This window comes from Gekko japonicus, unplaced genomic scaffold (genome assembly GCF_001447785.1).
Source record: "Gekko japonicus isolate JY-2015 unplaced genomic scaffold, Gekko_japonicus_V1.1 scaffold771, whole genome shotgun sequence".
NCBI lineage: Eukaryota > Metazoa > Chordata > Lepidosauria > Squamata > Gekkonidae > Gekko > Gekko japonicus.
Window position 1 is genome coordinate 574,238 of NW_015165259.1, and position 20,273 is coordinate 594,510.

At 43.1% G+C, this 20,273-nt stretch overlaps 1 protein-coding gene across 1 annotated transcript in view; it reads left to right on the plus strand.

Moving 5' to 3' along the window:
• Positions 1-20,273, plus strand: part of PTPRF (protein tyrosine phosphatase, receptor type F) — a 670,152-nt gene that overhangs the window by 505,183 nt on the left and 144,696 nt on the right. Inside the window, exon 5 of the mRNA XM_015410174.1 lies at positions 3,090-3,278. Coding sequence (XP_015265660.1) covers positions 3,090-3,278 — 189 coding nt within the window. The remainder of the gene's footprint in view (positions 1-3,089; positions 3,279-20,273) is intronic.

Here is a 20,273-nt window from a genome sequence, read left to right on the forward strand (position 1 = left end):
TATCCAGAATGGAATGTCAGCTAAAGTTGGACTGGCTGGTAACAAAAGATCTAACAGTCTCAGGATGTGGTGAGAGTAACTGAGATTCTAATGTTTTAAGAAGCTTTTATATGGTGTTCTGGCCATACCTTTGCCAGCTGATTCCTCTTGTCTCAGATATAGGAAATGAGTTCATCTTGGCAGTTATTTTGGACACAGGTCTCATAATTGACTCAGCCATGCTTACCTGCATGTGCTGTAGCTACTGCAGACAAGATTACCTCTTTCTGTGTCTACTATAGAATATATTTAAACTGTTCATCATAGTGATACTTTCATCTTATAATAGAGCAGTAAGCCACAGCAGGGTGTGCGTTGCTCAGTTTCTGCATGCCTCAGGTATCTTCAGCTGCTGGGGAGAGTTGCTAGCTTCCTAATGTGCACCCTGGCATGGATTGGTGCAATTACTTTGGCTTGTTAATTTTATATTCATTTGTTCCTCATAGTCTTTTCATAATCATATGTGCTGTTGGAAGAGCAAAACAACATGGGAAAAATTGCAGTATATCCCTCCACTGTGAGAAATAATTGCCAAAGATTTGAACTACCTTTTAACTGCATTCATTGTATAAGGACATATACAGATATGCAATATTTGCATGGTTGAGCCTCTTTGGAAGAGCTTTTATTACATTCTGTGCAGGAGTATGTTCCTTATCCTAGACTGAGATCAGGGTAAATTGGTTCTGCCAGTTATCCATAAGAACTGTTGTATACCAGTTCTCCCCCCCACACACACACACACAGAATTCACAGAGCACTTTTGGGTTTTTCTTTTTAATAGATAAAGTGCCAAATGTTTAAAGAATTATCATCATCATATGGCATTGTGTGTAGAACAGCCAGGGATTGTCTGGCAGTTGCAAGTTCTAGCTCTTAGCATTTGTGCTAGTGGCGAACTAGACTTGTTTTTAGGGGCTGAGAGAGCTCTGAAAGAACTGTGACTGGCCCAAGGTCACCCAGCTGGCTTCATAGGGAGGAGTGGGGAATCAAACCCGGTTCTCCAGATTAGAGTTCACCACTCTTAACCAATACACCAAACTGGCTGTCTAATGTTTAAAGAAGTTAATGTTTCTATTGCACTTTTGAAAGCCTGCTTGCCTACACTTGAATAATATATTTGTTGAATGGATCATGGAGGTGAATGAACCAAAACTTACTCTACAAAAGAAAAAGTCACAGCAAATCCTATATAAAAATGCATCTGTGCACACCTTAATTCAGGACTACATGGCCTTTAAGGCTTGGTTTTCCCTATGAAGAAACACTTTCCCTATGAAGAAAGGTTAAAGCGTTTGGGGCTCTTTAGCTTGGAGAAACAACGGCTGAAGGGTTTATAAGATTATGCATGGGATAGAGCAGGTAGAGAAAGAACTACTTTTCTCCCTTTCTCACAGTACAAGAACTCATGGGCACTCAATGAAATTGCTGAGCAGTTGGGTTAGAACAGATAAAGGGAAGTACTTCTTCACCCAAAGAGTGATTAACGCGTGGAATTCACTGCCACAGGAGGTGGTGGCAGCTACAAGCATGGGCGGTTTCAAGAGGGAATTAGATAAAGATATGGAGCAGAGATCCATCAGTGGCTATTAGCCACAAGGTATAGATAGGAACTCTCAGTCTGGAGCAAGTGATTCTTGGTGCTTGTGGGGGGGGGCAACAGTGGGAGGGCTTCTAGTGTCCTTGTCCCACTGGTGGACCTCCTGATGGCACCTGGTATTTTTGGCCACCGTGTAACAGAGTGTTGTACTGGATGGGCCATTGGCCTGATCCAACATTAGCTTCTCTTATGTTCTTATGACTGTAAATCTGTTTTATCAGTCCCACTGCATGATGGTGTAGGGTGAGCCTCTGTGGCAGTAAAAATCATGGAAATTCCTCAAAGTTATTGATCTGAAATGGAGACAGCTTGTGTACTAAGCTGTGTACTACTTGTGTTTCTACTTGTGTACTAAGGAATTTCTCTGAAGATCCATAAGGAGTAGAAATGCCCTCAGACTAGGGGTGGACATTTGGTATGAACTGAACCGAATGAATACCCAGAAAATACCTTATTGCTATTTCAGGGGTGGGGTATTTATTCAGCGGAATGCAGATAAGACAATCTGATTTGGCTACTAATATAGCTGGCCCAAATAAAAGCCAATATTATTCAGCTTTGTTTCCGGCCAGCTATATTGCTAAGTCACACCACCACAGTGGTGCAGCTTGGAGAAGGCTTCACTCGTGGAGGTGTGCTGTGGCAGTGGCGCAACTCTGCGAGTGAAAGGAAAAGGCATTTAACTTCCCTTCACTCAAGGAGGTGTGCCACCAGGGTGGTGCGCCTCTGCCAGTGAAAGGAGAAGGCATTTAACTTCCTTTCACTCGTAAAGTCATGCTGCTGTTGTGGTGCGACTCCACAAGTGAAGGGAAGGCATTTTTAAGTGACTTCACTCATTGAATCACACCGCTGTGGTAGCACACCTCCACAAGTAAAGGGAGAAGGCATTTAACTTCCCTTCACTTGTGGAGGCATGCCGCCACCATGGCGCAACTTTGCAAGTGAAGGGAAGGCATTCGCAAGTGAAGGGAAGGCATTTTCAAATGCCTTCCCTTCAGTCCCCGAGTCACACCGCCTGCCACAGCACACCTCCACTAGGGAAGGGAGAAGGCATTTTAAAATGCCAAATAAATTTGGGTTTCCCAGTTATTTACCCGACTCCCAACAAAATACTGTCATTGGGATTTGGGAATATCAGGAAATACCAATATTTTTAGGGTCTAATGGACCAGAATCCAAAAAAGGCCGTCTTTTTTCATGCACACCCCTACCCCAGACTCTGTCAAGTATGTGATCTGAGGCAGCACATAGGTTTTCCAGAGGCAAATGCAGATGCACACATGAAGATTCTTCTGGTTCTGATACAAACTTTATGCACCTTATACTTCTGGAAGCACATATAAAGCTGTAAACATTTAAGGAGGATTTTGCTGCAATGTTTCGCATTCTGCATGTGAAGAAATTGTCTCATTAGTATTTGCTAATGTTATTTTTGTCTTTTCTCTTGCAGAGAACCAGCTCCCATCTGGCTTTCCAACCATAGATATGGGTCCACAGCTCAAGGTAGTAGAGAAGGCCCGCACAGCCACAATGCTCTGTGCTGCTAGTGGCAACCCTGATCCTGAAATCTCCTGGTTCAAAGACTTCCTTCCTGTGGACACAGCCACTAGCAATGGAAGAATCAAACAGCTTCGCTCAGGTAAAACAGCAAAGGCTTCTCATTTTCCTGGACCCCCTAATCCTTCTGTACAGAAATCAACGTTGATGTTTTGTACTACATTGTGGGCTCCATTTTCTCCCCCAAACTCCACTTCATTAAGGCATTCTCCCTGATATGAAAATTAGCCTGGGCTGGGGATGGGAAAGCAGGCTTCAGCTGACAGGATATCTCTACTACTTAATAGGAGAAGCAGAGTCTCAAGGGCATGCTTTTCCTAGCTCCATCAGCAGAGGGAGGTAGTTCTCTGTATTTCAGTAGCATACCAGGTTGGAATTATATGATACAAGCGGCACCCGCCCGTGATACTCGTGAGGAGGGGGAGATCTCATATCGCAGACACAGACTCACTTTCTCCCCAGGCTCCCCTACAGCTGCCCAGACCCACCGTTTCCCTCCCCCCGTGGCTGGTTTGGAGCTGCTCCAGACGGCCTCGCCAAGGCTTCCCCCCCCCCCGGTGGTTTGTCCAGAACTGCTCTGGACAGGCTGAGCTCACTGAAGCTTTCTGCCCCCCTTCCTTCTCTTGGCTCTGAGGCTCCCTCAACACATACCTGGGCAACAGCACCCGGGGTGTGGGAGACTGACCCGGCACAACGGAGTCTTGGGGGAAGCGAGGAGGCTGCCGGTGAGGCAGCAGCCAACCTGCAGAGCGACGCGACATGGCCCAATCCTCTGACCGACCAAACAGCCGGGCTGCACCGGGCCACGGAGCGGGTTGCGTCGAGACCTTGACCCTCTGTGTGAGGCGGTGACAGTGGACCCGAGTGGCCGAGCGGGTGGGAGGAGACCAGAGCTGGCTGGCAGCCCCTCACCAGGGGAAAGATGGAACGGGCGAAGGGCGGCTGTGCTGACAGCTGCGCTTGGCATCCTCGCCACTAATTCCAAACAAATGAGGCTGGTAACAGAAAAAAACAAGTGGGGGGAGCAGTGTTGAGGCGAAGTCCCCAAAGCTTCCTCGCAAAACCCACCACAGTTTCCAAGGGTAAGTCAATTCTCTGCACGGGGATGGTTGTTGCTGTGGCAGTTGGAGCAGCAGCCGGGAGGGTTAGTGGCGTGGGGGCTTCCCTTGCGCTGTTCCCACGCCTCAGTGAGTGAGTTCCCTGCGCATGCCCAGAGCAAGCAGTTGTAGTTTTTTGGGGATTTAAGTATCCCCCCTATAGTTTTTTATAGATTTCAGATTTTTCTGCACATCTGGGGATTGCCCCAAATGTGCAGGAAAATCTCTTTGCCCCCTAGGTGCCCCTGTTGTGCGGATTTAGATATCCGCATGCAGGGGGCGCCTTGGCTATTAGTATATAGATGAGTCACTCCACCTCTGTTGAGGAGCTCCCTATAGGGTTCTGCTTTCAGGGTCAAAGAGCAGATGTTCTAGCTGTACCACTTGTAACAAGTGGCTAAAAGTAAATCAGGGTTTTGCTTCATGAATTGCTCAGTTACTCTGTCCTTAGATGAACTAACACAGTTTCCTAAACATAGTCTATTGGTTTTTATGTTTTCGGAATGACAGCAAAAACCATTGTAAGTGCTGCTGTGTATGTTTGACACACCGGTACAACTTTGCCAGTTCTGAAGTTGAAATGTGCAGATTGATATTTTCCCTGCCCCTAGAGGGTAATGATGCCCTGCATAACATATAGGGCTTGAAATCTGGGTTGAAATCCCATCTCTTTCATGGACTCACTGAGTGAACTTGTGGACTTATACAAGGATGAGTAAGATCAAGATTGTAAAGCACTTAGCACATTAAAATATGTGTATTAATTATTCATAATTTAGATGTTTCAGTTCTGATTGCACCAGAGAGAGTTAAACATTTCAAGGATTCCATTATGTTCCCCTGAAGTGCAGCCTCTCTGGCAATAAAAGGGGAGGGGGACTTTTGATGCCGTTGTAGAGCCAAAAATGATGGGGATGAGAAGCAAGGAAGATCCTGCTGAGGGTGTGAGAGATAGTTACTGGGGTACTTACCTCAATATGCATGCTCACAAGCCAGCACCCACAACTACTCCATACCTGCAGCTTACACAGATAAATTGAGTGTGGGGAGGATGGACGGGCTTTGGAATAAAGACAGCTGTATAAGGTATACAACAACACTTTGTATAAATCAAATTATAATTAGCCTGCTGCCAACACATGTGTAAAACCTCAGCCTTGCACTTGGTTCTCCCCACATAGAGCAATGAGCAGTCATTGCACTGATACAGTTAATGTAATTTCACAGTGGCCTTTACCTTAATCTCGAAATGTTTGTGCTGAAAGAATAAATTTATATAAATTTATCGTGGAAGGCACTATGCGGACTGGACTACACAAGCGCATCCATGGATATGCCCTCTCTATACTTACTAAATCAGCACCTGCATTTAGGAGCGCAGATGAGCAGGGCAGCCTTTAGGCCTCTGCTGGCCTCTCAGCACCATTCCCATCATGTGCACTTGGCTGCTGCTGAGCAAGCTTAGGGGGGAAACCTGAATTAAAAAACACAACATGTTCAGCACTGCTATCACATCCAAAGTTTGTTTTGCTTCTTTCCTCTGCTCGAGCAGTGTCTCAAATGAATTTCACTTGGGATTCAGACTCTGTCATAGAGCTCCCTGGTTGCAGACGACACTTGACTTTCCAAGGAGCTGGTTAGAAATCAATGGATAGCACATCTGTAGGCCTGAGAGAGAATTGATCAGGGTATATGCTGGTAAATGAGGATTGTGGGCTCCCGTATAGCATGCTCGGAAGAGAGGTTAAGGTATTTACTTGGAGAGATGGGAAAGAAATCACAAAACACAGTTAATGTGTACCCCAAAGATAACCTTTACATGGAAGTAAGCTTCATCAATTTCAGTGAAGCTTATTTCAAAACAGATGTGCTTAGTACAGTTTATATATTTATCTTCATAACTGAAAGAAGGGGAATATAAGTCTGACTCTGACTGCACAGAACAAGCACTATTACTACTGCTCAACTGCTGCAAGCTTGGGCCTTTCCAGACAATGGTTTTGTGGTTTGTTTGTTTTTATGTGTTTTAAAATCTGTATTTCACTTAATCAGCCCAATTGGATTTTTCAAAGTAATGATTTAACCAAGCAATAAAAATGCAGATATTTCTCACTTGTTGCACGGGATCCAGATGTCTTCCTTCAAGGACATTTTTGTCTTTCTAGGATATAGTGTTCTTTTAGTGCTCAGATTGGAGAGAGAGGGTATTTGTCTTTTTCGCCCTTATGGGTCTAATAACTGCTGGGAAGAGGGCAGTTTCAGTTCATTAAAATGTGAAAGGAATGGTAAACTCCCCAGACTCCAGTCTGAATCAGGGCCCTGTGTGACTGGTATTTCCTTTTGAAAAACACTTGGAAGACCTGATCACAGATCTCCCAAGTTCTCAGGATCTCATCTGGCTTGGTTCTGAGAGTACTGTGAAGAATAGGGTTGTGTAAGTGTTGTGGTCAACTGTTGAATAGCATCTGTGACACTGCTGATTAATGGTATGGCTGTCTTCCTTTTCCACCCCAACAGTGCCTTTTCCTGAATGTTTCTAAAGCTTTCTTTTAAAATTTCGTTAGAGGGTGGACACTCTTACCCTGTACTGATCAACTATGGGGGGGGAGCTTTGTCAACACCAGCAATGCTGTCCCCTCACCTATGGCCAATGCCCAGCCGTTTTGCAAACGTTCTTCATTATCTTGGAACATTATGTCCCCTGTCTCTCCACAACTACACTACACCTATATCCCGTGGGACCTTTTGGTTGTGAAAAAAAGAAGAGGGAGTGGAGAGCAATAGTTTATTTCTGGAAAACAAAACTATCTCTCCTATAACAAAGCTATCAGTCCATATCAGCCCCACCACTTTACCATACATGTGAATACTGTACTAATGCCACTGAACTGGGACTAGCAGAAGTGCTGTGCTTAGGGAAAAGCAAATGACAAATGACATCCATGCCCCTGTGGGACTTGGTGTAGTTCTGCAGGGCCTGTAAGACAGAGATGTTCTGCCAGGCCTATGGCTGAGGACAGCAGTGGTTTCCATCATGCCTGGCCCTCCCTCCATGGTGCCATCTCTCTCTCCTCCTTTTTGTCCTCCCCTCTATGGGGTAAGGGTAGGTAGAAAATGGGTTTTAAGCGCCATCCTGTAATTGTTATTGGAATTTTAATCATTTTAACTGTTTACTGATTGTATTTTATTGAAATATTGTGAACTGCCCTGAGCCCACGTGTGGGGGAGGGCAGTCTATAAATTGAGTAAATAAATAAACAATAAGGCCAAAGTTTAAATATCTGGATAAGCTTTTATTCACCTTCTCTGAATTTGTTCTTGATGAAAGCTAAAGCCAGGTCTAGATAGTGACTCCTATCTTCTCCCATGACATCCCGAATGATGTTTTATTCAGAGCTAGATAGACAATCTCTGAACACTTTCTCCAGCTGTGAATAAAGTTTACTTCCCAAAATAAAATTAATAGTAACAAATGATTGATCATAAAATTCCTGCAGACAAGACAGTCTAATAGAAACAGGTTGGCTTATCTGTATAATATTCTGCTCATGCATGTTAAATTTAAATTTAGTGAATGAAGAATAAAACCATGGAAGATGAAATTAGGTTAATGAGGTTTTACCTCAACTGTTTTGAATGCTGGCTTCTAAAAGTCACATCTGTGTATTATGTTAAGTTCATGATTTGCTTCCTAAGCCAGGGGCAAGCAGCTAGGAAACAAGAGCTGTAGCAAAGAAGTTTGGCCACATTATCCCTTGGAGGCTCTTAACTAATTAGCTTTGGAAATTTTAGTGTTACTAACTGTATATATTTATATAGCATCCCCTCTCCGTGGTGCTGTAAGGTCAGGTTTGGATTTCAGAGGTCATAAAATAGTGCTGAAAAATACAATAAAAGTATGCTACTTATAAACTGATACTAGAGAGGAAAAAGACATGGCAGTATCTGTGATGGGCAGGATAAAAGTATGGGGCTAACAGATGGAGGAGACAGTTGCCTTGTGTTAGAAGTCAAAATGAGTGCAGGTGCCAAAGCTAAAAGAAGCTATAAGAAGCAATTCAGGAGCTCAAGAAGATGGTTCTTGGCTACATTTTTATTTGCTCAGTACGAGAAATAGAAGATTAGCAAGGTATTGCTGTTGCTGCTTGGACAAGCATGAGTGGAAAATATAATTTGGGAAATTTACTAGGAATTAGTGGTAAGCAATAGCTAATCAGTTGCTATGTAGACTGCATAGCTGCTAAAGGCTGACTTTTCTGGGGGAATCAGATGCTACGGTACTTCCCAGGAGCTATATTTTGTTCCCAGGTAGTTTTTACAGGTAAGGCAACTGCCCAAGCACCAGCAAAATTCAGATGCGGCAGGAGATAGAAGCTACCACAAGTCTGAAAGTAGGCAAGACCCAGTAGGCAATTGTCTGAGAACAGCTACATAAATGCCTTCTAAGAAAGGCTGATTACAGTGTTGATAGTCTTATTTGTTAATATTTCAGCCTTTGAGAACATTGAAGGTACTGGAAAGAAGTTGGATGGGGGCAGCTCTTGGTCAATAGACAGACAGGGTATATGTGTAGAGCACCATATATATTTAATAATACATATGGAGCAAAACAAACAAATCTGTTAGGATACACTGGCAACTTCTGAACTCTAGTCCATGCTGAAATCGTATCCCATTGAATTTGTGACTTGGAAAGCTTGCCTAATCTTTGCTTTTATGGTATATTTCTCACAAGCTTCAACAAAGCAAACATGTTGAACAAACAATTTCAACAAATGAACATGTGTGTGTGTGGGGGGAGTGATCCTGGCCACCTTCTGGACAGTTCTATAAGAGCTCTTGCTGGTTTTCCACAGCTGTCTGTAAACACCAGTCCTCTAAGCCAGAGCGATGCCTCATTGCACTCAGAGATACTACTTAGCTCTAGAAAGAGTTGTCTTGTGCACTGAGACTTGATGTCTGGACTGTAATGCAAAAGAAAGATGACTGCACTACAGTTAGGAAACTCATGCGTGCTAGATTCTTTAAGTTTACATAGACAATTTCATAGAGTTTTCAGTGACTAGGGTGGGTATATTTAAAGATTACTTTGAGATCTACTTGGCAGCAGCTTGAAACAGGTGCTGTATCAGCCAGCCAAGAAACCAGTAGGGATTCCTGGGCTTTTTGGGGTATCTGATGTCTGTTAACTGCATGGGTGAGAGTGGGAATGTCAGTCGGGACTAGGCATCTTCAGCAGTACCTACCTTTGCACTTCAGTCTACTCCAGTCTAAGCCCCCTGAAATCAATGTCCTTAGGCTAGGAGTATCTCTGCATAGGACTACAATGCAAGTATTGCAGTAATTGGAAGACTAGGGGAAAAGCGAGCACTCAGCACATTTTCTTAGTAGACATAAAGCAATAACCCTATTCTCCCTGTTAGTACAGCTTGTGAGCCATGCATGCCTCCATGATAAGAACAGTTCTATCAAGAGGAATGGAATAGTAGTTAGGAAAACATATATAAGTGGCAGATTTATTATGGCAGAGATTACCCTCAGCTTCAGCAATGGTGAGAGCCTTCCTGATGCTTCACTCATCTGTGCACTGAAAATATAAACCAGCCATAAAGTGAAAATGGAGTAATGTCATCTCAGCTGTGGAGAATGTTAAACGAAGCAGTTGAAACAGCTTCTTCTGATTAAAAGCTAGGGCTACTGCCTGAAGGAATAGGCACTAGGAGAGAACGAGGAAAAGAGATAATAAGTGTAAATATTTTAATTACTCTTCAAAAGGCAAGTTAAACATGCTTAAAATCTGCCTTCTTTGTATTTACAGAAACTCTTTGAGTGTCTTTCTTTGTTTCCCATTGGGTGATCAGTGCTGTGGATAATGGAATGTGGGGAGCGGTTAATCTCAGATACACAGCACTCGTATGCTTACTGGTATTTATTGATCAATACACCGAACATGATTTGACGCTCTGTGTCCTGTTTAACCCTCTCTTTCTGTCTGTTTAAACTCCCCAGTTAACGTTGGTAAGTGCTTGGTGCTCAGATGTGCAAAATCTGCATCAAACCAACACATACCATGAACTGCCTACAAATTAGATCTGCATGAATTTCCCTCCCCTTACTAACAGCCTTCATTTGCACAAAATGAGACCAAGGGGACAAAACTGGGGATCAGAGGGTTTTTATGTCGGTTCACATACACAGGTCTCTCTGCACATCTGGACCTTGCTAACAATAAGGCCCATGACTGAGCAAATCCTTGTATGTAGCTGTGCTTCTGCTTGCTTCTTTGGAGCATATTAGCTTCATTATTAAGCCCTCCTTATAAGATGCATTCATAGCATGTGGAATTACTTTCAGCTCCCTTATAAAGAGGGTAGGAATTATCTACTACGCAAATTACGCAGAGCATGCCTGTTACTCTATTGGTCTAAATGAAAGCTAGAAACAAGTTTCTTTACATTTTTATTTGCAAATTCAGAAGACTATATGACAGCAAGTTCTCACCAGGGGAAACCTAATGTTGGAGATATCCACGTTACCCCTGAATTCATTACTCAGCTTTTAAGTTTCAGTTACAAAATCAGCAGATTTTGTCCCCAACGGTCTGTGTAATCTTAAACCAGGAATGTATCTCACACCAACCACCACATGCTTAACTTTTCTCCCTATACACACTCACAGTCCATTCACTCTGGTACACCAACAGCCCCATCTTCTGGCAGAATGAAAGGGCACGGCACCCATCTCCCCAGTGGCTCCTCCATTTCAGCTGTGGCAGTGAATGCTAGTGGTTTTGCCTAGTAGCCAGCACTCTTTTTTTGTGCAGAGCAGCAAGACTATAATTGGAAAAAAATGGGGCTAGACTCTGTGTTCTTGGTAGCAGAGAGCTTTACTAACCTCCTGAGGGCAGCACTCTGACTTGTTACTGCACATCTTTTTGTTGTTGTTTACTCCTATTACTCTAATAACAAATTCTAGCTTTGAAAAACTTTTTAGTTATAATTTTCTTCCTTTCCTCTTTGTACTAACGCTTCTCTCTAATCTTATTTGCATTCAAATTACCTCACCAGGTGGTACACCAATCAGAGGTAAGAATGCTGAACTGTGCCTCCACTTGTCATGTCGCTTCATTTCCTTTCTGCCCTGCCACTTCTCCAGCAGTACCTCATCTCCAGCTGTTATTTCACTCCAGACTCTGTTAGCACACTTGCTCATTCACAGTTCCCTCACTTGTGTGCTTGTTTTTGTTTATTTTTAATGTCGCCGCCTTGTAGAATCATCCATCACAGGTATGCACAGGTCAAAGGGGGTTATTCAACGGGAGGTTTTCAGAGTAGAAAATGCTGTTCTCCCCTCACCCCACCCCTTGTGCCACAGAGGGCTGCGAAGTCTTGGATCTTTCAAATTTGGTGTCCCTCTGGGGCTCTGAGTCCAGGCAGGTTAGAACTAGCCACTGTGGTATGTTTTGAAAGATGAAAACATTTTCACAAGGGATCAGTTAAGCCCTTTCTTCTGTACTATTGCTGACAGGGGTGAAACTAATAAAAAGGAAATAAATTCTTGAAATGTCAGGCAAATCTGGCTGGGAGATAAGCAGAATCTTTCTTTGAGACCCTTTTCCAGTTTGTTCACCCATCTAATATGAAGGTAGAGGGAGGAGATGTAAAAAGCCAAGTCCGCCCCTTCTGAAGCCTGACAAGGACCTGTGGCACCATAATACTGAAGATCTGATGCAAATTAATTAATCAGACCCATGTAGTGTGATACTCTGGTTTCTGTTATGGCTGTTGACTGACCCCTGAATTTCATGATAAACTTATTACCACCACTAAATTACTCTCACTCATTTGTCCAATATTCCCCTCCTTCCCTTCCCTTTCCACTAAATCACCGCTGGAAGATAATAACCAAAATCTTTTGGAACTGGTTCTGTTGCTGGGGGTTAATGTTTTTCGGTTCTTGTGAAGCGATTTTAGAGCAAATGTGAGTTGCTGTTTCATGAACATTTGCGTCAACTTGTCTCTATGGGAAATCTGGTCAGCAAAAAAACCCTACAAACTTTTTGATATGTATCAGTTTCTTTAACTGTCATCCTCTTTTTGGAATGTTCCAAGATTGGCAGCTGTGATGTTACAAGTTCATTAAACTATTTCCCCATTCTCATCACAAATCTTTTTTAAAAAATGACAGAATGCTCAGTCGTCAAGTGGGCCATCTTCCCAGCTCCATCTATGCCCACAGTAGGATGGGCCTTTCTCTGTGTTTAACTGCAATAAGTTCTCATCAACCAGCTGCAGACATTAATGACTCAGCACCAGAACCGCCTAGATGTTCTGTATATCCTGCTTGGGGAAATGGGCATATCTCTATAATGAGAATCATCCATCTCATAAAACATAAACTTCCCCATCTGACTTTTAATGAGAGATTTTAAGAATGTGCCTGACATTATTTTAAAAGTATGTCCCCTGTTTGAATGTCAAATACAACATTTCTATAAGTGCCAACAACCACCTCCTGTCATCTCATACAGGATTTCCATCAGACTGATATCTTTTGTTAAGCAACACACAGGTTATTGAGTATCTAAAGATACCAGTGGGGTAGGTGAAGGTACTTTTGTGAAAGGAAGGTTATGTTCACATAATGACCTGTACTGTGGTCTCCATCAAGGTAAGTTTGTTGAATGCCTGGAATTTAAACCAGAAATGCGTCAAAAACTAATGGCCTTGTTTGAACAATAAATTGGATGTTTGTTTCTAACAGTTCCTGTTGATAGGTATATTCTGTATGACAGGCCGTGAAGCCCAAGCACAATCCCTACGTATCGATCGAATGTGTAGTGAAGTTAAGCCAAGCAACTACAGGACAAGTTTTCTTTCTGAGACTAACCTTTCCTTTGGACCTTGGAGCTGTAAGCCCTGCTCTTGCTGTCCAGAGGTGCTGTCATTTTTCTAACTGAGAGCTCTATGTTCGTGAGACATGTTGTCACTTTTAACATTCCCCCTTTGCCTTTCAGGTGACACCCAGGCTGAAAGGTCAGGGTGAGTTTTGATAGACTGTTCAGAGATGCATGGGTCCAGCTGGTGACTGGCAGGTTAGACAAGAAAATGGATGAATGGATGTGTGTTTTGAAGGATGGCCCATAGGCAGCAATGAAAGCTTCTGCGAAGGAAGTGACACATATTCTTTTTATAAAAGTTCAATCCAGTTTTTCTGTGTTGTCATAGAATGGAATTAAGTACATGTAATGGGAAATGCCCCAAGCTGCTGCTTTTGTAGAAGCAGAAAATGTTGGAATGTCATGGAAACCCTGACACTTCTGAGATGCCATACTGGGTACATGAGCTTTGGTGGAACATTAAAATGACATTTTAGCCTCTTCTTGGAAATGAGCTTCTCTGTGCTTAAGAAATTTATAAAAAGCAGTAAAAATATAGATACAGATTGGTGAGGTTTTCCTCTAGTATGTGTTCATACCTTCAAAGCAGAAAGAAAGAAAAAGTGGCAGAGGTCTCAGAAAGGCTGAAGAGATCTTTTATGTAATACCTTTAATATTAGCCAAATTTCCAGATTTTTTTTAGTGTCATACTAAAGAGATTGATATACTTCGGCAGCCTTGATGTGCTGCTTATCTTGAGATCTACACTTTTGTTTGTTGTTGTTATTGTTGTTGTTGTTATTTGTATCTGTAATGAGAGGGGAGAGTAGATGAAGGCCAGACACACAATAGAGCAAATGAAGCCAAATCTCAAGTTGAATAGTACCTTTGCATTTGCCCTTGTGTGCTGTTCAGTTTCTCAGGCTTGACAGTGACTGCCTCTCTTGTAAATATCACAGCAGCTCAGCATTCTTTTCAGGTCCCAGTTATGCCAATCATCAGGCTCAGAGAGGAGATGAACATAATGAGCGTGAATAGAAAAACTGCTGTGATGGTTTCCTTTTTTTGCATATTTGGCAGTAAAGCTGGTTAAAATGGGCTTAGGGTATTTGGCTGCCATTCTGCCTAGGACCTGTGAATCTTAGAAAGGTTCATTGAGAAGATTTAGCAGAGGATTTGACCGGGGGGGGGGGGGCAACAATATGCTTGTACAGTGACATTTAGCCAATGAAGAATGCAAACTTGCACCTTTCTGTGTGATAGCTGCTGTTAAATGTACACAGATTTTCTAGATTACAGATCCTGCACTTTTTTATTTTTTAAATTTATTTAAACAGTGAAAACAGTATAAGAAGTGCAGTAATAGAATACAATACAATCAATAAAACATCGGTGCTCCACTGATCACTCAATTCATAAAACCAAGATGGTGTTTTGGAGGTGTTATAGCAGAACAACAGCCATATATGTACCCGCAGCCCTGTCATCCACCAGGAACATCTCGCACCCCCGATGATAGCCGATTAAGCGGTGGTGAAGTGCGGTGATGGAAAAAGCGGTGGTGGAATAATGGTGGCGGCGGCTCCTACTCAAAAGCCTGGCAGAAGAGCTCTGTTTTACAGGCCCTGCGGAACTGCACAAGGTCCCGCAGGGCCCAGATCTCTTCTGGGAGCTCATTCCACCAGGTAGGAGCCGCCACCGAAAACGCCCTGGCCCTGGTGACAGCAAGTTTGATGTTCCTGTGGCCTGGAATATCCAGGATATTTTGACTCCCCGACCGTAGTGCCCTTGGGGGAACATGCGGGGAAAGGCGGTCCCTTAGGTAGGCCAGACCCTGGCCATATAGGGCTTTAAAGGTAAGAACCAGCACTTTGAAACGAATCCGGTATGTCATTGGCAGCCAGTGCAGTGCTTTCAGCACAGGCCGGATGTGATCCCGTCTAGGGAGACCCATCAGCAGCCTGGCTGCAGCATTCTGCATTAGCTGCAGCTTCCGAATTTGCAACAAAGGCAGCCGCATGTAGAGAGCGTTACAGTAGTCTAACCTCGAGGTGACCGTCGCATGCATCACTGTGCCCAGGTCATCATGGTCGAGGAAGGGGACCACTTTGCTGTTCATGCTGCTCAGCCTCAAACTATGTTATGTTTTCTCCCATGATAATTATTTTAAAAACTTCTTTTTCCCATTTCCAAATGCAGCCGCCTGGACTGAGAGAGAACAGTTCAGAGGGAGAGGAATTCCGCACCCCTTTCCTCCTCATTTTCTAACAGAATTTTCCCACTTGGGAAAATTTACAAGAACACACTGTTTTCTCCAGTAGGGGTTACAAACAAACAAACCTTGGGTGACTGATTTTCATTGAGAGAAGAGCAGGGGAGGGAAAAGCCCACTCCTCAACCCTATCTTCCCAAAAAAGTAGCCCCAGTAGCTGCATTTAGAAAAGGAGTGGGGGAAGTCTTTTAAAATGGTGATGGAAGGTACCATGGAGTCTGAACCTCAGACTGGTCAATTTTCAGTAACTTTCCTGGCATGGCAGGTACTACCGCAAGCCCGTAGAACTTTTCAGCCATCTGTTTCAGCCTACCCCATTCCAATCTGTTCTTAGTTGAAATCCATGTTTAAAATGTCTATGCAAAGAAAGGGAAGTTCCCCTCCTGTACAGCCCATAATGCCCCCAGAAATCTTGGTCCTGGGGATGGGCACAGCCTTGGGCACAGAGAAGGTCACCTGATATGCAAGCAACTGAAGTATTTGCAAACCTTCCCGCCCCTTACCAGAGACTTCATTAAATTGTTCTCCAAAAAATGCCAAGCCTTGCTTGAAAAAAATATCAGATGGACATGGGAACAAGAAGAACAGAATACTTCTGCTGCCTTAAAACTGACCTGACTACATGCTTTGGCAGATTCTGGTATGACTTTGTTCTTTTACATGCAGCTTTCTCAATCAGATTCTTGACTTGCATTACAGCTGTACTCTAGTTAACCATGCTCACAGAAAGTAGAAATCATCCAAGTAAACTTAGAATCCCACCTGGTACAAGTATCTGTGAAGTGGTAGACTGTCCCATCCAGGAGCAGGAGGCAAGGTGCAGTGGAGGTGAAAAGTGACAGACTCTATGTAGGAGAAGTAAAATTCTGCTAGAATGACATGTATTTATGGTGTATCTCCATAGGCTGGGAAAGCTGGACTCCAAGAGTATCCAAGATATATGCATTCCTCCTGCTAGGTAATGCTCCACCATGTCTTCAAAACAATACTATTTCTCTGGTCGTCCATCTGATAACCTGGGCTCAAATTCAGGAATTGATTTATTTTATTTATTTATTATTTACATTTTTATTTATAAAATAAATAAATAAATTGATGTGGAGGACAAACATACACAAGACAGCTATAGATGGAAGATAGCTAGAGAAGCAGACCTGATGACAGAGTCACAATCCCTATATTGCCACCCCTATATCTTTTTCCGGCCTCCTCCTTTTACAATATGAACAATGTTACCTAAAGAAACCCAGTTACAGTATTATCAGCTCATTTTATTTTGTTTACGCTCTTTCCAGCAAGTTTTTCTTTTGGAACAATACTTCCAGTGAACACTGATATTGGGTGTTCCCCCCCCCTCCTATTGGATTCATTTTTAAAATGTATCTGTAACCTTTTTATTCCTTCTATGGTTAACGAATGTAAATAGGTAAGTGATCAGTATAGATTTCATTCATAAAACTGTTAGTGATTATTTTAGTGTTGTAATAGTTTAAAGGTAAAGGTTTCCCTTGCTCGAAAGCTAGTCGAATCTGACTCTAGGAGGCAGTGCTCATCTCCGTTTCCAAGCCGAAGAGCCAGCGCTGTCCAAAGACTTCTCCATGGTCATGCAGTCGGCATGACTAAACACCAAGGCACACAAAACGCTGTTACCTTTCCACCGAAGCGGTACCTATTTATCTACTTGCAATTTCTTGCTTTCAAACTGCTAGGTTGGCAGGAGCTGGGGCCAGAGACGGGAGCTCACTCTGTCACACGGCGCTAGGGTCTCGAACTGCCGAACTACAGACATTCCAGTCTGCAGCTCAACGTCTTAACCTCTGAGCCACCACAGTCCTGCAGTTTACACCATTACAAATATGAATAAATAGATCCATGTGGGCAACGGCGTTGGTCTGAAGCAGAAAAACAAAGTTTGAGTCCAGTGGCACCCTTAAGACATATTTTGTAAGAATAAAGAAGAATACCTTGAATAATACTTTGTTGGTCTTAAAGTTGTCACTGAACTTTGTCCTATATCCTGAAGAGTTCGTCAACTTCAAAGGAACTGACAACTGTGCAACCAAAATTCCCTTTTTGTTAGCAACTGCTTTCTAATTAAACATCCTTATAAAATCCCCCTCCCCTATTACTATTATTATAATAAGGATAATCCTATTGAGTTTATGATTGAGCATCAGATCTTAGAGAGCCAGTGGCCTTACTAGCAGGTGGAATTCAAGAAAACTGAAGTGAAACAATATCATTGAACAGACTCCAGCGTGGCACACTAAGAAAACTTTGAATTGAAAGTTTAGTACAACTAAAGTAGCTTAGCAACATTTACAGGAAAAAGGAGTTGTGATACTCCCTGCCAGAAGGCTTGCCTTGGCTCATTGAGATCACCCCAAAAGAAATAGCTGGGATGACAGTGGACCATCAACATTCTCAAATGCTCAAGAAAGTTCTGTCATAAATAAGCTCTGTCCCAGTGTTACCTTCAGTGTCACAACTCCTATTCCTCCTCCTCAAACCACCTGATCAAAAAATCCCACAAAAAGTGGAACAAATGAGAGACGTCCAACCCCTCCATTAAATCATCCCCCCCCCAACCTGCTGCTTCCCACCTGCTGAAACTGAGCAACAAGATCATGTTTATGCTCCAGGCACAGGCAAGTGTAACTCTTTTTAAAATCTCCCATTTCATCCTTCCTGCTACTTTCTACTAACTTTCTACAATCCTCTTTTCTCAAAACATTGCTCACTAAAGGTCCCAGTTTTAGTAGTCTCCTTCCTAGTCATTCCTCCATCTTCCTACCAGTTCATTTTGCCTCTCCCTGAGCTTTCTGCACTAACAGCATCAGTTCTTGCTGTCTCCCTTCTATCATGCCCTCCATCCTCTTTCTGAACCCCAGCCCAGTTCTCTCCCTCAATCAACTTGCCCTTTCCCTCTTCTCCCCACAGGCCCGTAGCCAAGATTTTTCAATTTGGGAGGCCTTTTAAAAAGTCAGGGGGCACTGAAATTCACGCACAGCCCCTGCTTCTCCCCCAAAGCATTTAAAGGGTCCCTTCAAATGCTTTGAGGGAGAAGCAGAAGGAGGCCACACACACATGCACTCGAATTTGCGGCTTGGAGTGCAGGTGCACATGGCCTCCCCCTGCTTCTCCCCAAAAGTCGTGGGGCCTTGGGAGGAATTCAGGGGTGGGCCCTGGGAGGCCCCATCGTAGCTATGGGCCTGCCTTCCCGTCCCCCATGTAGAGCTCTATCTTTTTTTTCCTATCATCCAGTCTGTTCCTCTGACTTCCTCTACCAGCACTTCCTCTCCCATTTATTCCCGAATAAGCATAGCTGAAGATTCAAGATACCTATGGTCAAGGATGGCTGTTCTGTGTCTATTCCTCCCTCCCTCCCTCCAGCTCTATCAAAGCTTCTTCACTTACAGGTTTAGCATTGGAAGGTTCTGTACCCCTTCCTCTGGGTATGCTTCTTGCACAGCCACACACAGAGAGAGTATTTGCAAAAACCCTTCTCCGTACAGCAAGCATCTGTTAGTCTGGTTTCAGTTGGGTCCTTTTACTGCTTATGCAGTGAACTGTGTTATTGTGTGAACTGCTAGTAAAATTGCCTATTTCTGACTTTTTATCTATCCCTTGTAGCCAATAAAATTGTATCTTTGAATTAAGACTGCTCTTCTTCCTTTCCAGATATGCTTGTGTATACATAGTCTAATCATTCAGAGTGCTAGTTCTTACCTATAAGGTCCCATATGGCTTGGGGCCAGGTATTTAAATATGGTATCCTATTATATTGTCCAGCCCTCCAGTTGAGACCTTCTTCATGAGGTGCCTGCAGATGTAAGGTGGATGGTGATCAAAGACAAAGTTTTTTCAGTGGTGGCGCCTCGTCTTTGGAATGCCCTCGAGGCTCGGCTGGCGCCTACTGTATTCTTCCTTAGGCATCAGACCAGAAAGTTTGTCTTTACCCTGGCTTTTAACTAAGGGGTTCTGTCTTTTTAGATTTTTTTTGGTCTCGTACTAGCCTGTTTTACCACTATCATTTTAGACAGCTCTGTTTTATGTTCTGTTATGCCCTGGGCTGTTTTTGTTGGCTGTTTTTATTGGCATGGATTTCATTGACTTGGTTTGTTTTATTTATGTTTTATTGGAATAACTTGTTTTGTTATTTGTACTGTTTGGTTTTGTCTTATTTTGTGAGCTGCATCAATGAAGTCTGGAGAGGCAGCATACTCATTTTCAGATATCACATACCTGAGCTACGTGTGTATTTGTGAAGATGCACACGCATGTCCCCCCCTTATATCATGGTAACAACACATTTGGAAATGTCTTGGATCAAGGTACAGAAGGTCAAAAGTTTGAATCCTCTTACTGCTTATCAGTCACAGCTCAAGTTATCATCACTTCCTCTTAGTATGTATAAGATGTTACACATCACGTTATTGAGGAGTGCCTTGTCTGAATCATAAAAATCTCAAAACAGGCTAGTGGTTTTGCTGCTATAACTTGACCAAGCAGCTTAGTAACAGGATACAAAAGTATAGGGTGCTTGCCAGTATAACATGTGAAAGTACCATTCTAGGAGGTGGCAAGAAGCAGGGATTTGTGGCTGAACTCCCACTTTCAGCCCTAATGTACCAACAAGGAAGACGACATCATTTTTATTCCATGGCAGAACTCAATGAAGTTCATTTTTTCACTCTGACACTTGGGCTACAGTCTCAGTTTATCCTTCTAAATAATGTAGGTGGCAGCAGTTGATTCACATTAGTTTTCCTTCTGTTTCAATGATATGAAAACTGAATTTGACCTCCGTGCCTTGAAGTGGGAAGAGCG